Below are 24,280 nucleotides of genomic sequence, written 5' to 3'. Positions count from 1 at the left end.
TGGTTTATGGTTACTGGAAACCTTTTGAATGTTAGGCATTAGGAAGAGGTATAAGATTAACATAAATCAAAACATGAACAAAACCAGTGGCAAAAGAATGTTTTCAGCTGATGCAAGAATTTTTTTGGCAGTGAGAACACACTGTTAAAGTAAAAATGTCTGTATTTGTTTAATTCGGCATCTGTGCTAGATATGACCTGCCCAAAACATCCTGATGTGTCAGTATAATTAAAAAGAAATTGACTAAAGATGATTTAACACAGATACAGCGTTAGGTAGTGCTTGCATAATATAGGAATTTTAAATGTAGGGTAGAGTGGGGGAAAACGCCCCCCTTAAGTATTGTGCAAGTTTTTTTCTGTGAAACAAAAGTTAAATGTGTTCAGAAAAGTTATCCATGGGTGGAGTAAAATGCCCCCCAGTCTAACAAAGCAATTTGCTTTAAACCTTTACAGAAAAAAATCAGAGTACAGGCCGCTTTAGCTTAAAATTAAAAAAAGAATATAATCATTATGAACTACAGTAATTGCCTATTGCCCCCTGGGGGGCGGTTTACCTCACAGACTATGTTTGAGAAAACAATTCTGTCATTCTGAAAATATAATTATATATTTTTTAAATAACACATACTCCTACAGTCCCTACTGTTCTCATATCATATATAACTGTGATGTTCTACAAAACAAAAACAGTGTAAGCTTCATGGTGAAAACTTCTACATCACTCTTGTCAACGTAGTACATTGTTACAATAAAAATATATCTTGTAGTCATTTTAGGAAAAACAGTAGGGGGGCATTTTCCCTCACTCTGCCCTATATTGAAATTCTTATGTACACAATATTGATCTATTCAATACCTGAAAACATCCTATATGCTATTCCTTCTCAAACAAGAAAAAAGTACAACATAAATGAGAATCATAATTTCAGAACTAATAGAAAGTACAGAATCCAGACTGGAGAAAAAGAAGTACTTCTCTGTAATTAGTGATGCCATCACATATATAATTCATCTGAGAAAATACTTAATCTTTTACGAACAGAAATCCTGAATAAAACTGTCTGGACAGTGTAATTGGCTCACTTAATATGTGATAGCATGCCAATAAAACTGTATCAAAGCACATGAATAAGCTTTCTACACTCATTTCTATCACCTCTATTTCTATTGAGAACAGTTTTGAAAAGATGCAGTGTTCATTCATGACTTATGTGCTGCTTTCCCTATTTGACAAAGCAAATGGAAATCTGAACTATGGAAACATTTCTATGCATTGTTTTCATGTTTTCTGGTTAATGTAATTGCTCTCTTTCCCAGAACGCTTTATCTACATTTTCCTTCAAATGACATGTACACAAGTATTACAAATATGTCCTCTTGTTAGACTCTTGACAAGTGCCACAGATGTTTTCCATTTAATGGCAACAGACCGTCAGACCAGTTGTCTTAGTGCCACAAAATTGCACATCCAGCAAGGGCCAAGAATTGCAACCATGCTGAGAATTAACCCACTCTGACTGAACTATGAAAAATCACGCTATTTACTGTAAAGAAGTGCTGTGCCAGATAAAACAGGCCTGGTCCATGATGTATTTCTCTCCCTCAGTGCACCCAGTTGGAGGAGTGAGTGCCTTCAGGATATCTGTGGACACCCAGATGTATTCATATTCAGATATCCAGTATGCACTAATGTCATTTTTATCTGATTGTAAAAAATTGTTTCATAATGTAATTTTGTAACTTTATCATGTAACGTCTGCTTTTTCATTTATGGACAGGTGCTGAGGTGATGCATTAGAATAAATGTTATCGGACATATTTAATAACATATAGATGATTTTAGGGGGAGAGGGGTTCCATGAAGGGATTCACTAAATTCCAGGGGTTTCATTACCACAACGTAAAATGGGCGTTTCTGGAGGTGTTGGGGAAATGCCCCCTTTCCAAAAAAGGTCACTGATCATGCGCAGAATGCTGTTTTATTTTTTTTTGCGTAGGCATTCCCAAGTAGGGCTCGCTGCAGTCCACAAGATCCAGGGGGGCATGGCATCCACATCTAGGGGGTGGAGATTGGTACGTTTAGGGGTGGAGATGGGGTGGGTTTAGGGATCAGGGGGTGGAGACGAGTAGGTTTAGGTATGTGTAAGGTGGGAGGAGTTGGATCTGGATCTTGTAGGCTGCAGCGAGACGCTCTTCTGCATTTCCAATCCCAGGATCAGCTCAGATGAATAATGAAAAGCATACCTACGATGGATAATGAAGAACAAAACATCATACAGGTTATTGTTTATGTTTTATAACCTTACATTTAAACGATTTTCGAAAACAAACAACCAGAAGAAATGTAAAACGTGCAGTAACCGTCAATAGCGTGATTACATTTTACTGTAATGTTAAGTAACAATTTTCTCCTTACGAAAATTAACCATGGTTTTACAACAACAACAATAAACAAAAACACAGGGTTTTTGTACTTCCATGGTAACCACAAAATAATAATGGTTGTGGTAAACTAACCTAGTTTAAACGTGTTATTTGTAGTAAAACTGGTTAACGTATACAGTGGTAATAAATCCGGTAAAAAAAATAAAAACATGGCTACCACACTTTTACTATAATAAACCATGAGTAATTTTAGTACTGACCCAATCTGAATGTATTAATTGGTGTTTATATACATATATATATATATATATATATATATATATATATATTTCCATAATTATACTGAGTAAATATAAAGAATAAAAAAGATTGTGTAGACGAAACACCTGCGATCAGGACAGGTATCTGAAGTTACTGTATATAATATAAAAGGTATTTGACACGAAACACCTGTGATCAGGACAGGTATCTCAAGTTTCTGTATATAACTGTTATATACAGTATATACTGTCGAGTATTCACCTAGCAAATCTCCGCTCCCTTGCAAATAAATCAGACGAACTACAACTCCTCACCCGCACAAAAAAGGACTTTTTAAACTCTTCTGCGCTTTGTTTCACGGAAACCTGGCTGAACGGATCTATCCCGGACAGCACGCTACATCTAGACGGATTCCAGCTGTTCAGAGCAGACCTCATCACTGAGTCGTCGGGGGAAAACAAGAGGCTTTAACAACGACAAACCTTGGTTCAGTACAAAACTCAAACAGCTTCGCCAGGCCAAAGAGGATGCTCACAAGAGTGGGAACAAAGCCTTGTACAAGCAGGCCAAATACACACTGAATAGAGATATAAGAGTAGCAAAGAAAAACTACTCTGAAAAGCTAAAAAAACAGCTTTCAAGTAACGACCCTACATCAGTGTGGAAAGGCTTGAAAGCCATCACCAGATACAAGACCCCTTCCTGCAGCACAGAGGCCAATCAACAACTGGCTGAAGACTTGAACAAGTTTTATTGTAGATTTGAAATGCAAAAGTCTAGTCTGACACCCCACACCCACTCTGGCCGTCTCACAACACAGCCATCAACACCTTCCCCCTCCCTCCCCCCTACTGTTTCTCAGCCTGTAATCGAGATCTGTTAAGAAGATGTAAGCAAAGTCTTCAGGAAACAGAAGATAAGGAAAGCCAAAGGCCCAGACGGTGTCTCTCCAGCCTGCCTCAAAGTCTGTGCTGTCCAGCTATCATCCATCTTCACATTGATCTTCAACAGATCACTGGAGCTGTGTGAAGTCCCCTCCTGCTTCAAACGCTCCACCATCATCCCTGTACCCAAGAAACCAAAAATCACAGGACTTAATGACTACAGACCTGTTGCTTTAACGTCTGTGGTGATGAAGTCATTTGAGAGGCTAGTGTTGGCCCACCTGAAGGACTTTACTGGACCCTTGCTGGACCCCCTGCAGTTTGCTTACTGAGCAAACAGGTCTGTGGATGATGCAGTCAACATGGGACTGCACTTCATCCTCCAACATCTGGACAAACCAGGGACTTATGCAAGGATACTGTTTGTGGACTTCAGCTCCATCATCCCGGACACCCTTCAGAATAAACTGACACAGCTCTCCGTCCCCACCTCCGTCTGTCAGTGGATCACCAGCTTCCTGACAGGCAGGCAGCAGCTAGTGAGGCTGGGAAAACTCACATCCAACACCTGCACCATCAGCACTGGAGCTCCTCAGGGCTGCGTTCTCTCCCCACTGCTCTTCTCCCTCTACACAAACGACTGCACATCTAAAGACCCCTCTGTCAAACTTCTGAAGTTTGCAGATGACACTACAGTCATCGGCCTCATCCAGGATGGTGACGAGTCTGCATACAGACAGGAGGTTAAGGAGCTGGCTATCTGGTGCAGTCTTAACAACCTGGAGCTCAACACACTCAAAACTGTGGAGATGATCGTGGACTTCAGGAGAAACCCCCCGCTCTCCCCCCACTCACCATCATGAAGAGCACTGTGACTGCAGTGGGGTCATTCAGGTTCCTGGGCGCCACCATCTCCCAGGACCTGAAGTGGGACAATCACATTGACTCTCATTCAGTTCCTTTGTCAACTGAAAAAGTTCAACCTGCCACAGGCGCACATGACACAGTTTTACTCTGCTGTTATTGAGTCGGTCCTGTGCTCTTCTATTACTCTATGGTTTGGGTCAGCCAACAAATCAGATATAAGGGGAAAGGGAAGTGGTATGCGGCCAAGTATGGTGACTCGGAATTTGTGCTCTGCATTTAACCCATCCAAGTGCACACACAGTAGTGAACATACACCGGTGCCTGGGGAGCAGTTGGGGGTTCGGTGCCTTGCTCAAGGGTCTCACCTCAGTCGTGGTATTGAGGGTGGAGAGAGTGTTGGTTATTCACTCCCCCACCTACAATCCCTGCCGGACCTGAGACTCGAACCCACGACCTTCAGGTTACAAGTCCAACTCTCTATCCATTAGGTCATCACTACCCAGAAGAAGACTGCAGCGGACTGTTAAGTCAGCAGAAAGGATAATTGGTGTCCACCTGCCCAGCCTTCAAGACTTGAACTACTCCAGAGTGAAGAAACGGGCAGGTAACATCATCACAGACCCTTCTCACCCTGGACACAACCTGTTTGCGCTTCTCCCCTCAGGCAGACGCTACAGATCTCTGTGCACTAGAACATCTAGGCATAAAAACAGTTTTTCCCCCATGCCATCTCCAGCCTAAACAACTAACACTGGAATTATTACCTGTGTCCTGTAATTAATTCCCCATCTCTAATTATTGACTCTCTCCCTAGTACTTTGTAAATATATAAGCATATTTTTCTAAACAGCTGTATATATAGAGTAAATGAGGCACAAATCTGTACATAAATCTTCACAAATCTTCTGTTCCAGATTCTTATACATTATTATTATTAAGTCTTATTTAAATGTTTCTGTTCTCATGTCAGATATGTATGTATGTACCAAGAGCTTCTTAAAAACCACAACAAATTCCTTGTGTGTTTGCGCACAATAGGCCAATAAAGCTGATTCTGATAATATAAATGGTATTTGACACGAAACACCTGCGATCAGGACAGGTATCTGAAGTAAATGGCTTTTCCCCAACTGCGCATGATCGGTGACCTATGCAGATCCTCAAATAGGCCACGCCTGCCTGATGACGCAGTTTCGATTACGCTGTTCTGAATCCCCTGGAAAAAAGTGCATCCCTTTTTTTTTTTTTCATTATTTTTTTTTTCTTTTTTTTTATTATTACACTATCAGAGATAAACAGATAAACATTAGAACATGAACATGAGAATATAAATACATGTGAACATATGGGAAAAAAGTGCATCCCGTTAAATGAAGCCTCGTGAGTCTTCCACCTCCCTGTCTCTCAGTGTCGACAACAGCGCCATCTGCTGGCTCGTAAAACCTGCAACAACCAGAAAGCCTCTGAATATTGCATGAAGGTATGTTGTTGACTGAAAATGTTCCTAAAAGGAATTTTCTTTCTTTTCTGTTTTTTAAGAAGATGTCATTTCTTGATAAAGTCCCTCAATAAGCACCAACTCAAACCACACAAAACACAAAGTCCAAAAATCTGTTAAAAAGAAGGGAAAAGGGCTTAAATACACAGGTAAACTTTCATAAACAAGGCAGGCTACAAACTGTCACTGGGGCTGTACCCTTTCAAAAGGTACTGATATGTAGTCTAATATGTGTTTTTTAAAGTATTAATATGTAGCTACCTTTCGGCTTTTGTAGGGTTTGCCAGCTTTTTTTTTTTTTTTTGAGAGAGTGTGGTTCATATTAAATGCATTTCTAGTAATATGATTTTGTAATATTATGCTTCCAAAGTAGATGTAAATGATGCAAACAAAATTCCTTGTTATTGACCTGCATTCCTTGCCAGTATTAGTGATGAATCCCATCTACTGTTAGATGAAGAAAACCAGTTTCAAACATGTAGAACCACAGTCCACAACTGAATTAAACCAAACGGAATTAAACATTTTGTTGCACTGTAAGAGTAGCTGAAATGGTTAAGTTCACTCACACGTTAGCTGAGCTGGATTACTCAAGTTTTACATACTTGTTTCTATACAAGTTGTATGAAGTTGTAGCTGCTGGTTTGTGCAGCAGGTCTCCTCAAGTGTCCTCTGGCCCATAGTTTTGCAGGGATAAACCAGGATGACTGTCTTTTACATGTTATCCATTGAAACTCATCTATGTTGTGTTCAAAGGCACATCCTATATGATACTGATCAGTTTTTGTTACACTCACCAGCAGTATACTGGCAGAATAATCACAATTACTTTTTTACTTTTACTTTTACTTTTAGTCATTTAGCAGACACTTTTATCCAAAGCAACTTACAAATAAGAAAAAGTAACTAAAACTAAAAGTCAAAACTCTGTAAATACTATATACACACACATTTAAGAAAATAAAGAAATTAAATCAAATTGACAAATGCATACAACAGCATGTCAATACTAAACATTTAAATGAAAACAAAAAAATAAGCTAAAAACAATTCAAAATATTAAAAGCATGATACATTATTTAATTCAATCAACTCATCAGTTATGTTCACTTGATTACACATTTGTATTAACATGGATGACAGAGGATTGAATAAAACTAACAAAAGTGAAAATTACACACATGAATGAGTTTACATACATAAACTACAATTCAAAGGTTCTGGAGTTGGTAACATTTTTTAATGTTTTTGAAAGAAGTTAACTCACCAAGGTTACATTTATTTACATTTTAATTTAGTTTCATGTTTTGATTGATTTAAAAAAAAAAAATTTTTCATGTGATGGCTAAATTTTCCAGTCCCCAGTGTCGCATAATCCTTCAGAAATAATTATAATATGCTAATTTGGTGCCCAAGAAACTTATTATTATTATCAATATTGAAAACAGTTGTGCTGCTCTTCATATTTTGGTGGAAATTGTGATACGTTTTCCAGGATACTTTGATGAATTGAGAATTCTAAAGAGTAGCATAACATTACAAATGTATCTGTCACTTTTGATCAGTTTAATGCATCCTTGCTGAATACAAATATTAATTTCTTTAAAAAAACATCATGCTGTCCCACATGGCCAACAAAGAACATTTAATGTACTGTTATAGTTTTGAAATTATATTTTAAAAATGTACCACTTCAACAGAAATCTGCAAACCACATAGGCTACATTTAGACCTCACAGTCTCTTTTGCCAAGAGTCTTCACTCAGCTCATCGCTGTTATGCAACTGACACTGTTCTTTTAAAACTACTGAAGCATGCAAATGATCTGCCATGATACTGATTTTAGGATAAAGCAATCAAGTAGTGTTATTAATGTGATGCTGTGCTGGTAGTTTGCTCAACAAAACAAAACACGAAGACAGAATCAAGCTTACATTGTGTGTGTTCTGCTCCGTTTGAACAAGCAAACATACAGATACATTCCTTTCAAAGTAATCCATTTCACCTTAAAAGTAAAGTAATCCCACACTCCTCAAGGGTCAAAAACACTGCATTAATATTTAATGCTTGCCCTAGATCCTGTCACAGAACTCTGTTCCATAACCTAGCATTCACGCAGAACGTTGCTTTCTTTCTCAACGTTCCAGGAACGAGCTTTAAGAATCTCTGAATCAATTGAACCATTGGCTTCATAAAATGATTCACTGTTTCGATGGGTCCGAATCCTGCGGCGATTGCTGGTCAAAACTTTGTAAATGCAGCCCAAAAATGCATACTGACACCTTTTACAAAGCAATTGCAAAGTTTTCATGAATGTGTAATCTATTAAATGTATTCTGCAAATAACTTTACATATTAAAAGTTCTGTAAAATTCGTGTTTTATAATGTTAGGCAGGGTTTGGCAAACTAGTCCAATTAAGCAATAAATATCATTCTCCTTTTGTATTATAGACGCATGCATATTTCAATTTATTGAATTCATTCATTAAAAATGAACCACAGCTGCGAACCTTCAGAATCTTGAAATGTTTCGAAGCTTAAAGGCGCCAGTCACTTAGATCTACATATAAAACTATTTCAATACGGAAAGCAATAAAGTATAAAGTATTTGTATCATGTACAGTTCTGCCTATGTAGATCGTTGAAATGCTTTCGCTTTTCACTTTTCAGATGAGTTTTTTTATTAATCTGCTCATGTCATCGTGTTAATGTGAAAGTACAATTCATTTCTGTTTACGAAGTCTTTACTATTGAGGAAATGACTAAATTAATTAGCTACTTAAGAGTAACCTTGTATTAATTATGTGCATTACTGTTTTTAATTGTTTTGATACTTTAATTTATTTCGAGAAAAAAAGTTGTTTTATAATGAAGCATTTGCAGTTAGCATGGTGCACGTGCTGCATCAGTCCTGTAGGGGGCGCTGAGGGAAAGCGAAGGCTGAGGGAGGATCAGGGCTCGACCACTGCCTTCTATGGCAAAACCCAGCCTTCTCATTAAATGAGTCACCAGAACAACTCATGCAGCAAACACAGAGCACAGAGTCTGTATGTATTTTCAGCAAGGTAAGCTGGAACGCATTTTGTTCGTATTTATGTCTTTTGTTGACCGGTATTTATGATAAACTACATATATTTAAAAGAATTTAATTAGCTTAAATATTAAGATTTATTACTTTCTTATTCATTTGGGAAATTCCGTTGTTTGTTACTTTTCATTCTTGAGATTAGTTTAAACACTGCTTGCATTTGGCTTTATTTTAAGTGATTCTTAACATGTGTTTAGTGTATATATTTTAGGCTACGTTCAATAATTATGTTTGTGTGATTTTTAAATGGCCAACTAAGTACTGAAACTTTATGACTGACCATGTGACATGGTTTGGTGATAATAGTTTATATGATTATATATAGGCTATCATATCAGATACCATCTATGTTGGCTCATTTCCTCTGTGTGGAAAATGGAACAAGCTGACTCATTAGTTTATCTCTCTTTATGCTCATTAGCTGGCATTGGTGTAATTTCATATCTCACTCCGCTGAAAACTGTGGAAATATAAAATCTTAATGGCAACCATTTCGAACACATCGAGTTTTACTGTAATATAGCAATTCATGATTATATAATCAAATATTTGCTTAAAGGTTTAAGTCCGTGTAGCCTGTATGCAAAAATATTTCAAACAATTTGAATTTCACAAGCAGATATGCTTCTAGCAAATACTGCAGGTTGTTGTCAAGAGCACCAGAATGAATGCTTCATTTCCAAACGATAACAGAATGAACTGTTTTGAACTTCAAATTTGACCCATTCTGACCAGTATTATCTAATTCATGTACTTTGCTGACTCATTGAGTTTAGATCATGTCTTGGCACAGTGGCTCTTGGGAGCAAGATGAGGTCATTTCTTTTGATAAAAAAGGATTACTGAGGTATAACCTCACCTATACATTTGAACACTTTTTATGTCTTGTCGATGTTTGTCAGAAGGCCTTTCAGAATGAGATATGTGTGTGTGAAATCTAGCAGTTGCCTTTGTCAATACAAATTCACATGCAAGAAGAATCTGTCTCTTTATATTAATATATCACATATGTGGAAGTTTTGCAGGCTTCTGTTAAGGGCACGAGGCCAAGACATTTAGGGTGCTATTCAAGTGAAGTGTAGCAGGTGGATAGAATGGTTCAGAATGCGTGAAGAGATATTTCATCAAAAAAAAACAATTCCAATTCATCATTTACTCACCCTCATGATGTTACAAGCTTTTGAGGCTTTGTTGTGAGTATTATAGTATGAAAAAAAAAAGCTTCATTTTGTAACCTTGACCATTTTGATTTGCATTTTTGTAGCTTCTTTTCTTCATACTGATGCGTGAAACCTTTGATACTTTGGGAATATGTAAATCATAAAAAGGATTTTCCTACACAAAACCGTACTTGTTAGCCACATGCATGCATTGACGGAAACCTCCAAGGAAAATTGACACTATCTTTATTTCCACTTAAACGATCAGCTTTTGTTTGTTTTGGATTCATGTCAGTTTTAAACGAGTTTTTCATTACAAACAATAAAGTTGCGCAACATGAGGAAGATTGAGGAACCTACAGTAATACACCGGCATTCCGACTGAACAAAGACTGAACAGGTTTTTGCATAATAGAGCTTAATAACATTGCATGATAAGAGGCTGCATATTAGCATGAAATGACGCATAAGTACAGATTTTATCAGGCTGACTGTATTAATTAGAAGATTGCTGCTGGGCTTCCACTGAGATCAGCAGATATCGCTGATTTTTACTTTATATGGATGTGCATCAAGCACCTTCTGTAAACTGCAATTTATGTGTGTGTGTCAGTACATATTTACTAGGTGAAATTTGGAAGTTAAAACTTTAATTATTCCTGCCACTTCTGTTCACTTATGAATCCTCAATTAACTTTATACAGTGGGGCTCCAAAGGACTTTCATTTTGCATTTTTCTAATGAAAAAAATAAATAATTACAAATTAATTAAGTGTCACAATTTGAGTGAAAAATCAAGTATGCAAAATTATCATGCATTTTAGAATGTCGTAGTATTTGGTTTGTTCCCAATGTCACAAATTTAATTAGAGAAATCTAGAATTTGTGCAGAATCCTTTTTTCACTTTTACATAACTTTTTTTTCTCAAAATACTGTTTGTTTGTTTGTTTTTTTTGTTTAGATTCCCAGATTTTTTGGAACCCACAGTTTTTGGTACCATCCGTCTATTTGTGGTCTGTTAACTGTTAACTCGCTCAAGCAGATGTGCCAGACATGCTTGTACAAAAATGAACAGCAAGTGCATGTACCCCTCTAGCAAATTCCACAGGATCAGAACTTGAAGCAACACACAAGACATAATAATTGGCGCACACACAGAACAGATGAAAAGTCTGAAAAAAATAATAAAGTGGCTTTGTATTTGATCGCTTCAATTCTTTGCAGTGTTCATAAGTTTCAGACAAACATACATTATTGAATATTTATTGAATATTTTGAATGCATGCATACTTGACCTTGAGTTCACATAAGTTGTTTATAGTTCTTTATCACTTTAGGTGTCCATACATTTACAGTAAACAAGCTTAATTATAGCTCAGCCTGGTCAGAACTTGTCCGTGCTTTTGGCATATCGGGTTTTCCAAAGCAAACTGCAGGGCTTTCTCCCACATTTCTCGCCTTCGTGTCCTGGTTTATGTAATGGGACACCTCTGGACTGATTTAATGCCGTGGAGGCTACCGTATAGGCTGTGGAATGAAGCCTGCAGGTTGGATTAATACAAAGAGTCTGTTTGAAAGTTCATGCTGTTCTCTTCACTATTTAGAGCAGCTGTTATGTGATTTAGTTGTTAGTGAATGTAGAGATACGGGTCAATTCAGCAGCATTGTAGCAATTCCTGTTCAAATGCCTAAAATTACTTATATATGCATATAGGAGCTTGGTATGTCTTCATGTGAAGACCATTTCTTCCTTATTCATAAAAGCCTGACGTCAAAGGCAGAATTGAATGTGTTTTTTTGTAAGTGCATGCTCGTGTCTTGCCTTGAGGGTAACTTTGTATCAAAGGACTGGGCCAGCGATCTAATAGCGCCAAGAATAAACCATTAGGCTACAAACTATTAACCAGATTCAGAATCAATTATGACAGCAAATGCAAAGTGATGCATGACAGACGTACAAGTTAATGAAAGGGTGTGTGCACTCAAAAACTTGTTTGTGAGGTGCATGGGGAGTGGCAGCGCTCAGTTAAAACTTTTTCTTTTTCTGTTCATTGTCACTGCATGTTTTTCTGTCACGTTTGAAGTGTTCTTTTTCAAAACTGCTGTACTGAGTATTTTTGTGCCGTGCGTGTCAGTTTGCAGATTCATCCCGAGGCTGTTGTTCTTTCTCTGATCTTGCACACATCCCCTTCACTTTGCCTGCGGGGATAAAACATGACAGGGCTGATGATTTTTCAGTGCAACTTCTAAAGCTTTTGTGCGTATATGCACATGTGTTCTGCTTTTCATGTGGGCACACAAAGAATTACAGAAGCACAAAGCAGATGAATACAGACAGATTTACATATCATAGGAATGAAAGTCCTGTAAATTTGAGGCAGGTGCATGGTCAAAATAAGTTAATTGATAATAAAAGAAAAAAATGGCAACCTGCAAGACTAGCCATACGTCGTCACTAAGTTATAGTAGTAAGTTATGTTAAATTGCATGGGATACTGTTTTGCAGTGGGCCATGCTTTTTCTTTTATAACCATTTAATTGTCCTTAGAAATCAAAGTAAAATTAAAAGAATCACTTATTGTTAATAAATGTAAAAAAAATAAATATAAAAACATATTCACCCCCCCCCCCCCCCAAGCAATTGCCCCTTGTAAAGTTTGAACCTCTTTTCCATTCCTTTTCCATTTCAGAGTCTTTAACATAGGAACAAACAAAGAGTTTGTTTTTTATTCACAGTAAATATATTTTTTGCTTTTTATTTTATATATAACATTATTTTAATCTAGAGCAGCAACATATCTGGCAAGTTGGCACATTTATATTAAATTCAATAAAATAATTGTATTTAGTATTTTTTTAAAACTGAAAATGTATATCAGAAATAAACATGTTCAAAAGTCGATAAAAAATGTTAATGTTATTGAAAAAGGTAGTTTTTGCTAGTCAAGGCAGTATATATTTGATCAAAAATGTAGCAAAAACTGCTATTATTACCATTTAAAATAAATTTTAAATTTTTTGTTTAATTTTATTCCTTGTGATGCTAAACTGAATAATTACTCCAGTCTTCAGTGTCACATGATCCTTCAGAAATCATTCTAATATAGTACTGATTTGCTGCTCAAGAAACATTTCTTATTATTACCAATGTGCAGCTTAATATTTTTGTGATTAATCAAAAAAATCCTGAAAAAAAAAAACATTTAATCATATTTTGATTCAAAAGAACAGTTGAAAAATATAACCTTAGTAACACTATAAATGACTTTACTGTCAATTTTAATGAATTTTAATTGGTAATATGCATTTAATAGCTATATTATACAGTATAATTCACATCCACAACAGCATTACAGCATTTAAAAGCAAGTCACTGTATCAGTTGTGGCTTTTATTAACATGGTCAGCAGATAATTTAGTTGACCTTTAGTGTGTTATTATTCCATTCATGCTGTGTGTGACCCAGACGGTGATGACACACTAAAGTAAGCATTACACTTAGACGCCAATCCTCAAAAAGTTGTTCTTATCTCTTGGATCATAAAATTCACAGAGACAGCTCATACTAACCTGGTAAAGCCACACACAGCCACTACACCTTCTTTCAGAACTGACTACCATACAAGGCTTGCCATCTGTTTACAAAGACGTTTTCCAGCATGCCTCCACCCTTCGCTGGTATCTGGTGTAGCTGGAAGTGGAGTGAATCAGCAGTCTGCGCAAGTGATCTCACTTTTGATTATCTCTTTCTGTTGTCTGTGGTCACATCCCAGAGGATCATACCCCTCTCTTCTCTTGTTCTCCTGCGTGGACTTGTTGACTCGCTTAGATGTAATCACTTCCTCTCGACTGTACAGAACAGATGTTACTTGATTGTCTGCAGAAACAAGTTTATTTGTATTAAACCACAGATTAAATACATCAATAACCTTTGTTTGTGATTGTAAATGCTTTGTCATGACTCATAAATCAATTTTGACATTTTGAAAGGGAGACAGTTTGATATGTATTGAGCTTTTCAAAAATAACGACTCTTTCCATGCAGGTTTCCCAAACACTCCCTCTGTCTACCATTGGTTGACAAACGGATAGTCTTGTCCCAAAACTAGTGTCATTGGTTGAGACATTGTCGATGTTTAGTGCTGGTTGTGATGCTCAGACAAAAACATGTCAATGTTTTCAATAGCATCTCAGCGTTTACGCTCTTTCTGGGAAATCAGCCTACTAATACCGTACTCATACTTGTCTGCATATTAAGACAGGGTATCAGAAAGCTATTTAGCACGGAAAAGATTGCCGGATTAAGTACTCAATTACGTAATATGATGTTTTTCCTCCATTGTTTCTTTTTTTTTTTTTTTTTGAGCTTTCACTTCTTCATCTTTCATTTTCACAATGTCTCATAGCCTTAAAGTAGGATTTTGGGCTGCCATAGAAATAAAGGTGTACATATGGTTCCATTATGGTCATTACATGGGACTGTTTGCTGTCAAGATTACATAAATATAATTGGGCTTTTATTTTATCTAATTGCCGGTTTGTTCTTTTGGAAACTTGTCTCCCTCCTAATCTCTTTTTCTCTAATGATCTGTTCTTCACACCCTCATTCTTTTTTCCTTTTTTCCACTTAGAAATATTGCAGCAGTCACTGCACAAACAGAAAGATCACTGGAGTCGCTGCACAACTACAGAATTGGATTGCTGAGACTTCGTAGAAAATCTTACTGGTATACACTTTTTCTTCCATATACAAACAAATGTATATAAAGGCACTTGTATATCCAGATAAATTATTGAAGAGTTTTTTCTTTTGTTTATATGTAGGTCCCATTAAACTCTCCACATTTAAACCAATTTTCTTCAAATTTTCAGATGCCTTTAATGTATAGATCTTATTGACTATGGAACTATGAAAATCTGTAATTAAAATATTATTTTTTAAATCTATCATATTTAATCTTTATCCATTACAATATTTAATATTTAATCTTACAACATTACAAAAAAGAGGGCTCTTAAGACATATTTTTCATATTTTTATTCAGGAAGCATGCAAAAAGATTTTTTTCAAATTGTTCTTTTCAACTTTTAAACTGAAAGATATTAAGATAAAATATTCTATTTTCTATTGCTATTTCCAGTTTTCCTTTCTCTTTGGAGTGTTGCAAGCTGCTCATGCATAGATAAGATCCCTGAAGTTGCAAAGACTAAAGTCTCAAAACCAAAGAGATATTCTTTATAAAAGTTAAGACTCATCCACGCCCCCCTAAAACGGCTCATTCAAACACGCCCCCACATGTCTACTTCACGATGTGGGGAGATTTTCATAACACCGTCCAAATGTTTACACCATGAAAGGGGGCGTGATTTTTATTCTCGCTGTAGAATTGTTGCTGCCGCCAGCGCCATGTCGTGGAGACGCTGTGTTTCGTTGTGAAAGCAAAACTACTTTGTTTGGGCTTCCAAATGAGGACACAACTAGAAATCAGTGGTTAAGTTGTATTTACAACACTGTTCCAGAGCAGTACAACTGAAATATTTGAGTGTGTGCAGCGCAATTTACATAGGACTATTTCTTGAACCTGGCAGGAGATGCTGGCTTGTAACATTTCCGTCACACGCTTGAGGTATTCAGCCAATCACAACGCTCTGGATAGCGGGCCAATCAGAGCACGCCTCGCTTCTCAGAACGATGAGCTTTGTAAAAATCAACTCCTTTCAGAAAAGCGGGCCATAGAGGAGCAACAATAATGTACAATATGTGGAAAATGTGTTTTTTGAACTTTAAACCACATAAACACATTGCATTACACCAAATACACAAAATAGTGTTCTTTTTAGCAATGTCATATGACCCCTTTAAGCGGCACAACTGTTTTTAACATTACAAATAATGAGAAATGTTTCTTGAATCAAATTAGAATTATTTAATTCAGCATCACAGGAATAAATTACATATATATACACACTGAAGAAATGACACTTTGCTACAATGTAAAGTAGTGAGTTTACAGCTTATATAACAGTGTAAATTTGCTGTCCCCTCAAAATAACTCAACACACAGCCATTAATGTCTAAACCGCTAGCCACAAAAGTGAATACATCCCTAAGTGAAAATATCCAAATTGGGCCCAAAGTGTCAATATTTTGTGTGGCCACCATTATTTTCCAGCACTGCCTTAACCCTCTTGGGCATAGAGTTCACCAGAGCGTCACAGGTTACCACTGGAGTCCTCTTCCACTCCTCCATGACGACATCACAGAGCTAGTGGATGTTAGAGACCTTGCGCTCCTCCACCTTCTGTTTGAGGATGCCCCACAGATGCTCAATAGGGTTTAGGTCTGGAGACATGCTTGGCCAGTCCATCACCTTTACCCTCAGCTTCTTTAGCAAGGCAGTGGTCGTCTTGAAGGTGTGTTTGGGGTCGTTATCATGTTGGAATACTGCCCTGCGGCCCAGTCTCTGCTTCAGTATGTCACAGTACATGTTGGCATTCATGGTTCCCTCAATGAACTGTAGCTCCCCAGTGCTGGCAGCACTCATGCAGCCCCAGACCATGACACTCCCACCATCATGTTTGACTGTAGGCAAGACACACTTGTCTTTGTACTCCTCACCTGGTTGCCGCCGCACACGCTTGACACCATCTGTACCAAATAAGTTTATCTTGATCTCATCAGACCACAGGACATGGTTCCAGTAATCCATATCCTTAGTCTGCTTGTCTTCAGCAAACTGTTTGTGGGCTTTCTTGTGCATCATCTTTATAAGAGCTTCCTTCTGGGACGACAGCCATGCAGAACAATTTGATGCAGTGTGCGGCGTATGGTCTGAGCACTGACAGGCTGACCCCCCCCCCCACCCCTTCAACCTCTGCAGCAATGCTGGCAGCACTCATACGTCTATTTCCCAAACACAACCTCTGGATATGATGCGGCGCACGTGCACTCAACTTCTTTGGTCGACCATGGCGAGACCTGTTCTGAGTAGAACCTGTCCTGTTAAACCGCTGTATGGTCTTGGCCACCGTGCTGCAGCTCAGTTTCAGGGTGTTGGCAATTATCTTATAGCCTACGCCATCTTTATGTAGAGCAACAATTCTTTTTTTTTCGGATCCTCCGAGAGTTCTTTGCCATGAGGTGCCATGTTGAACTTCCAGTTACCAGTATGAGAGAGTGAGATCATAACACCAAAATTAACACACCTGCTCCCCATTCACACCTGAGACCTTGTAACACTAACGAGTCACATGACACCGGGGAGAGAAAATGGCTAAATGGGCCCAATTTGGACATTTTCACTTAGGGGTGTACTCACTTTTGTGGCCAGCGGTTTAGACATTAATGGCTGTGTGTTGAGTTATTTTGAGGGGACAGCAAATTTACACTGTTATATAAGCTGTATACTCACTACTTTACATTGTAGCAAAGTGTCATTTCTTCAGTGTTGTCACATGAAAAGATATAATAAAATATTTACAAAAATGTGGGGTGTACTCACTTCTGTGAGATACTGTATGTGTGTGTGTGTGTGTGTGTATATTTATAAAAAAGGAGCCATTTTAAATTGTAGTTATATTTCACAATATTAGTGTTTTTACTGGATTTTACTCAATTAAATACAGACTTGGTTAGCTGAAGAGAATTCTTTCAAAAAAATCTTATACCCCAAACTTGAATGGTGGTGTGTATTTGGTTGTATGAAGAAAACAATTCAAGGTAAATATCAAGTGTAAACAAAACATTTATTGTGCAGCATTTCCAACTGTATATATTTTTTTTTAATTATGCAATGTATAAAAAATTATTATATATTTCAATATAGTTATTTAAAGCTGCAGTCTGTAAATTTTGCCTCTTTATCGCCATCTCTATTTGAAAACCTGGAATTGCAGCTACTTACGGAATTATCTTCTTGAGTATAGTGTGTATTAACGTGTAGATTTCAATTTCTGTACAGTCTAATCTAATTGTCATGCCATTCGAATTTCATATTAAGAAATTCATCTAATCGAAAAAGCAAGCAATGCTACCTTCGAACTGGTTTTCTTTCAAATGCAAATCTTAATCTGTAATCCCAGGCTATCTGTAATCAGAAGCACATTTAAAACTGGAATATAATTTAATTTCATTCACATGTGTTTCATAAACACATAATCCTTTCTTGATTACAATCCGCCATCAAAATGATACATTTAATTATTCCAGCTGCTGTGAGAAAAGGCTAAATGATCTGCAGGATCCTCACATGCGATAGCCTAGTAGCCGGGACAACTTCTTTATGTTTATAGACGTGATGTAATGACGCTGCGGCATGCTTGAATTTCCAGCGAAAACCTACCAGTACCACCAGTTAGAAAACATTATTATAGGCTAACCGTTGTGAATTGGGCTAAAGTAAGGCAATAGTTTTGAACACTGGCTGGTTATGTACTTTCTCAAATATTGATTTCGGATCATTTTTAACCCCCCCCCCCCCCCCCCCCCCCCCAAAAAAAAGTTACAGACTGCAGCTTTAAATAAATATTATAGAATTTTTTTTTTTATTATAGGATTTATAAAATGGTAGATATGATATTAGACATAGCAACACAAATGATAATGTTCACATTTATTATTTTAGAAGGCAGGAATTAAAGAATAGTGAAACATATAGAAAGGTTTTTTCTTAATGCCATTTACATCATCATTTCTACCACAGAATGGTGTTGTACGCAATGCATTTGAGATTTGTTAGAAATAACATTGGTTGGTTCAAAAACAACGAATAATTGCCGACTACTCAACTAAGTCCTTTAAAACCTCACCAGACTCCCTGGGTTTAGAAAGCAGGTCTTTACACAGAGCTACAGTTTACAAATGAATGTTAATATGAGCCCTTTATTTGTTTTAGCAGCTATTGTATGTGAAGTACCAAATCCACACCGGACACAATACAGAGCAGAGGATCAACTTTTGTAGACGACTGCTAAGAGAGAAAGCAGAATCGCGTCAAGATGTTGACTGATGAGGTTGCACAGGTGCAAGAGGTCAGTGTTTTTACCTCCAACTCCTTAACCATGAACAATGTGTGTGATTTGTCTGAGTTTATAGTCTGTGTTGTGTTTGTCGTCAGGTGAGATACTGTCTGAAGACTTTGAGAGAGCAAATGGCAGCCAGGCAAAACAATAATAAGGTACTATATTGTCACCTGTTCAGATGAATTTCACAAAATCAGCATATTATATTATACACACTATTCATTTTTTAAGTAGGTATTAGTTATTTCCTCAGTTGGTTGGATTTTTCCCATCAGTTTGGAATGCTTTACATATGTTTAAATTGCGTCTCTAAGCTGTCTCATATGTAAATGATCTATCTTGTGCCCTAGATTCCATCCAATGGCTTTAAAGTTGACGTACTTGTCAGCAAAGCCAATGGCTCCAATGGATTAGTGAACGGCTCTCATTCTAAACATTCGGTAAACTATTTGTTATTATACAAAGATTGTTCGTTTGTGCTATTATAAACACATGCCTAAATAGCAAGGATGTATAGGCTACTCACAAACAAACAGAGACACTCCCATAGAAAGAGAGCAAAAGCATTCAGTCCACTCACTGTATCACCTGTTTCGGATGGAATTGAATGCTGTATTGTGAGTATTCCTCCATTAAGAGTATTTATCATTCAATCACAAAAACCTTTCGACCTAAAATGAATTTCGACCTCTGTTTGAAAAGGGGAGTCCTGTTCTCTTGTACAGACTCCCTAATAATGACGTTAATGGACACAAAGTAGCAGATACAGTTTAGCCTCTTTAATGAGATACAATGACGTTCACTGGTAAAATATTTGGCCAGAAAACATTACCACAGTTTTGTTCGTTCTTGTTTTCGGGGCAAAGTGCTGAGATCTGGGAGCGTATGCACATTAACCTTTTGCTTCTGCCTGTGAAAAGTCACACCCATGACATGATGCCCTTGGGAGCAGCAATTGCCAAACTTGTGGCTGCTCAGTAAACAAGCCGTCATTATGCCTTCAACTACACACCTGCAGCGCCTCCCGCATTTAAACCACATCATTGTTTTTGCTTCTTTTAAAATGCTTTTGAGTAAATAAAATTTTATTTTACCATTGTCCCAGATCCAGATTTGAACACCTTTTAAATAATATGAAAAGATTTTTATAAATCTATTACATAGTTTTTAAAAATGTAGCAATTATATAAAGAATATGCTAAAAGAATATGTGAAATATACTGAATAAATATAACTACACATCTACAGCACCTCCCATTTGCACACAGTATATTTTAATTTTTTTTAATAACAATAATAAAAAAAATTCTACGAGCTAGAGTAAAAAAATTAAAGAATATACTATATAAAAAATATTACCATATAACAAATATATTAAAAGAGAATTTGTTCTAAATTATGATGAAAAAATTACATATTACCATGCTTTTTGCTGTAATAGCACGGTCAGTTTTTTAAGGTTAGAAATGCAAAAGAAATATATTAAATATTGGAGCAATTTTAACATGTTTTCTTATGTTTGTACAGGGCCAGGAGGAGGATGAAAACACTTTAGCCTTGAGAGAAGTCACTAAGCATCTGTACTCTCGTCTACAAGAGATGGAGAGGAGACACCAAGAGGATAAAGAGAGACTACAGGTCAGAAACGTATTAAAAAAATACCAGGAAAATGAATATAATTGTGATGATATGTGTCTTTTCTAAACTGAGCACCTTATTTTTTTTTACTTTTATTAGGCAGAAAACATTGAATATCAGCGGCGGTTTCTAGAGGAGCATAACTCTCGCGTTCAGAAGGCAGAAACCAAGGTGGAGGAACAGGGCAAAAAAGTGGATGAGGTGCAGAAGCTTATGCGTGGTTTGGAGCTGGAAAATGCTACACTACGAGAAAAATTGGCTGCTAGTGAGGCTGAACTTGAGAAACTGCGAGGACTGAAGAAAACAGATAGTGAGGACAGGTCAGGCCTCTTTTTTGCTGACCCAAATTGCTACCGTTCTTTTATACATACTGCATTGTTCTCATATGTATATGTTTCCTTGGCTACGTTAAATATTTTCCACCTGCAATTTAGTAAGCTGTACATAATGCATTGCTTTAATGTTTAATGTTTCCTTGACTACTTGAAATATTTTCCACCTGCAATTTAGTAAGCTGTACATAATGCATTGCTTTAATGTTTAATGTTTCCTTGACTACTTGAAATATATTCCACCTGCAATTTAGTAAGTGGGCCTAATTACAACTCTATTAATGTGCATTGTGCTGCCATAGAAACTCATCTTTCAATGTCACGCCTCTCACATGGAATTCGACTTTGACTCATTCTTGTACGTTAGAAGTAGACTCACCCTCTATGTTGCTAATGCATTTGTTTCTGTGTCCAGTGTCATTTGTGAGTGTGTACATGTGTAACATACAGGTTTTCTGTACTGCAGGTCTGAACAACTGAAAAAGGAGCTGGCAACTCTGAAGGATAAGAACCACAACTTAGATGACATGCTCAAAAGTCAACAAAGGAAAGTCAGGAACATGATTGAACAGGTAATAATTACTGCGCTCAGGATATTTGGAGAAACACCCAATCAAGACAAATCATTAAATGACATTTGCAAACCATTTTATATATGCAATGTGATGATTTTTATTTATACTCGATAAAAAATGTAGGGCGGGACATGATTGGATCATGAAAAATGCTGTATATATAAATGTATATAATATATTTGTATGCGATTTTAATATTGTAATGCTTTTTTATTACAATAAAATTTTTTAAATTTTAACTTTGAAAAAATTTATTATTTTTAAATTATTAAATATTATTAAATTTAATTGTATGTATATACGTATTTTTAAATATTTACAGATAGAGATAGATAGATGAAATACCAATGCTGACTTTATGAAGTATGCTTAGAACAAAAAAAGGAGAGAGGACATGGTAAAATCAAAATGAAACATCAGGAAGATTGAGAATATTTGAGAGTCAAAAACAAACAGGTTGTGCATTATATAGAGTGTTTGCTCAGAGATGAGAAGTGAAATTCAACCTCAGTCATAAATAAAAGATGCCATCATTTCCCTGTTGCTTTAGATCTCATGTTACACTTAATGGCTTCATCCATGAACACTGAAATCACAAATGCAAGCAAAGCATTATGCTTCAGATATCCAGCTTTTATTTTTCTGTTGGTTGTTCAAATTTTATTTCAACTTTATTTCAAACCTTAAAATCGGTTTGAGGGTGATAAGCGCTTGCATTTATTAATTCATATGTCAAAATATGTTAACAGGTGCAAAACTCAAGAACCATAATGGAGCAAAGAGACCGGCTGATCGGCGACCTCGAAGAGAGGGTGGCTTTCCTCGAAGCTGAGGTCAGTGTCTGAGTTACTCCAAAGAGCTGCTTTATTCTTTTCTGCTTTTCACCGTGTGACTGTAACAAATCAAATGTGTCCTGCAGAATAGAGAGTTTCATGACCGGATGGAGTTTTATTTGGGCAATCAAGTGTCTAATCCATATAACTCAGACACGGGGTCCAAAGTTGTCTATAGGTATTTCTTTCTTATAATATATACTTATTATATCTCCTCATTTATAGAAAACCATGTTGTTTTTGACCATGTCTATCAAGCTCCAAAAGCACCAAGTATGAGAAATTTTGCAAAAGCATGAAAACATTCTGGACAAGATATTTGTTTATTATAAGTATCTACCATTTTGTATTATAGCAAACCTCTGACACCATCAAGCCCTGGAAACAAGTCTATGCCATTCATTAAAGTGGTCGAGATCAAGTCCTGAGCAACAGATGAAGGCAACTGATGGCAGAAAGAGAGTAATTGAGTGACAGACACGTTGTAGAAGAAGTAACAAGCATTACTTCTCTCAACATTTATGCAACATCTCTCTGTTTAGCACGAGTAGCACTTGAGGTTTCTTTTTTTATATATACAGTGCTTTGTATATAGGACAATAATTTAAATGTCACATGTACTGTATATTAAATTTGCAGATCATACACTGCATTTTTATGCCTTAAGCAACTTTATTAATACTAGTAGATGTAAGTGGTGATATTCATATTTCCTACAGTTCTGTCAGTATGTCTGCTTTGGCATGTATAGAAATATATATATATATATTAAAATGCATCCTTATGTATCTGTGTATCTGCATATACTCTAATATACGTTTCTGAATTCACTGTACCTTGCAAAGCTGTCTATTCCCTTTGGGAACTGTAATTGTATTGTGTTTTGAAGAACAATTGTTTTTCTATTACTGTATTTTGTGCTCAACTCTACCTTTCCATCCATCTCTTATTAAATGTGAAAAATGTGTTGCTGTAGATGGAATTGTAGTGCTATGCACATTTCTGTGGTATTGTATTTTACCTGGTATATGTATTTATCTTAAGGGCTAATCAATAAAAAGTATTTAAGATTGCTCCCAATATGTGCAAGACGATGTTACTTTTTCTTATATAACTGGTATAACAGATTCTGGTAAATGCCAGATTTATTTATTTTTATTTATTTATCAATTGAAGACATTTAGTGCATTATAATTGTCCCCAGTTTTCCCTACAACATAGGGTAGAGTGGGGGGAAAATGCCCCCTACTGTTTTTATCCCAAAATAACCACAAGATAATGTCAAGATAAACTTTTATTGCAACTCCGGACTATGTTGTCGAGTGATGTAGACGTTTTCACCATGAAGCTTACACTGGTGATGTACCAAAGACAAAACGTATTTCACAGTAAATGATCTCATTTTCAGAAGTAAGAGAAAAAGTGTTTTAAAGCTTGTTTTTTTGTAGACCATCACAGTTACACACGTGGTCAGAATTGTTGGTACCCTTGGTAAATATGATCAAAGAAGGCTGTGAAAATTAATGTGCATTGTTAATCCTTTCGATCTTTTATTTTAAAAAAAAATCCCAAAAATAATTTTCATTGGAGAATAAGAATTTTAAATGGGGGGGAAATATCATTATGAGATGTTTTTCTCAAATACATGTTGGACACAATTACTGGTACCCCTAGAAATTCTTATGAGTAAAATATATCTGAAATATATTCCCATTCATATTCACAATTTTGAGC

General features: G+C 36.5%; 1 protein-coding gene across 1 annotated transcript; it reads left to right on the top strand.

The window, feature by feature from the left end:
- Positions 1-8,908: 8,908 nt before the first annotated feature.
- Positions 8,909-23,633, top strand: LOC306847155 (uncharacterized protein). The gene is made up of 11 exons (XM_079380956.1): positions 8,909-8,963; positions 14,779-14,874; positions 19,045-19,177; positions 19,264-19,323; positions 19,519-19,608; positions 20,696-20,806; positions 20,906-21,126; positions 21,605-21,710; positions 22,463-22,546; positions 22,633-22,724; positions 22,902-23,633. Exons 3-11 carry the CDS (start codon positions 19,145-19,147, stop codon positions 22,972-22,974), a joined length of 870 nt encoding a protein of 289 aa, XP_079237082.1. The 5' UTR covers positions 8,909-8,963; positions 14,779-14,874; positions 19,045-19,144; the 3' UTR covers positions 22,975-23,633.
- The last annotated feature ends 647 nt before the right edge of the window (positions 23,634-24,280 follow it).

Source organism: Barbus barbus, assembly GCF_936440315.1.
Source record: "Barbus barbus genome assembly, chromosome: 27".
In the NCBI taxonomy this organism is placed as follows: domain Eukaryota; kingdom Metazoa; phylum Chordata; class Actinopteri; order Cypriniformes; family Cyprinidae; genus Barbus; species Barbus barbus.
This window is presented reverse-complemented; position numbering and strand designations above follow the sequence as displayed.

Coding starts and splice junctions, on each gene's coding strand:
- LOC306847155 (XM_079380956.1), top strand. CDS start 19,145: ATGTTGACTGATGAGGTTGCACAGGTGCAAGAG. Junction 19,609..20,695: donor GCTCTCATTCTAAACATTCG/GTAAACTATTTG, acceptor ATGTTTGTACAG/GGCCAGGAGGAGGATGAAAA. Junction 21,711..22,462: donor TCAGGAACATGATTGAACAG/GTAATAATTACT, acceptor ATATGTTAACAG/GTGCAAAACTCAAGAACCAT.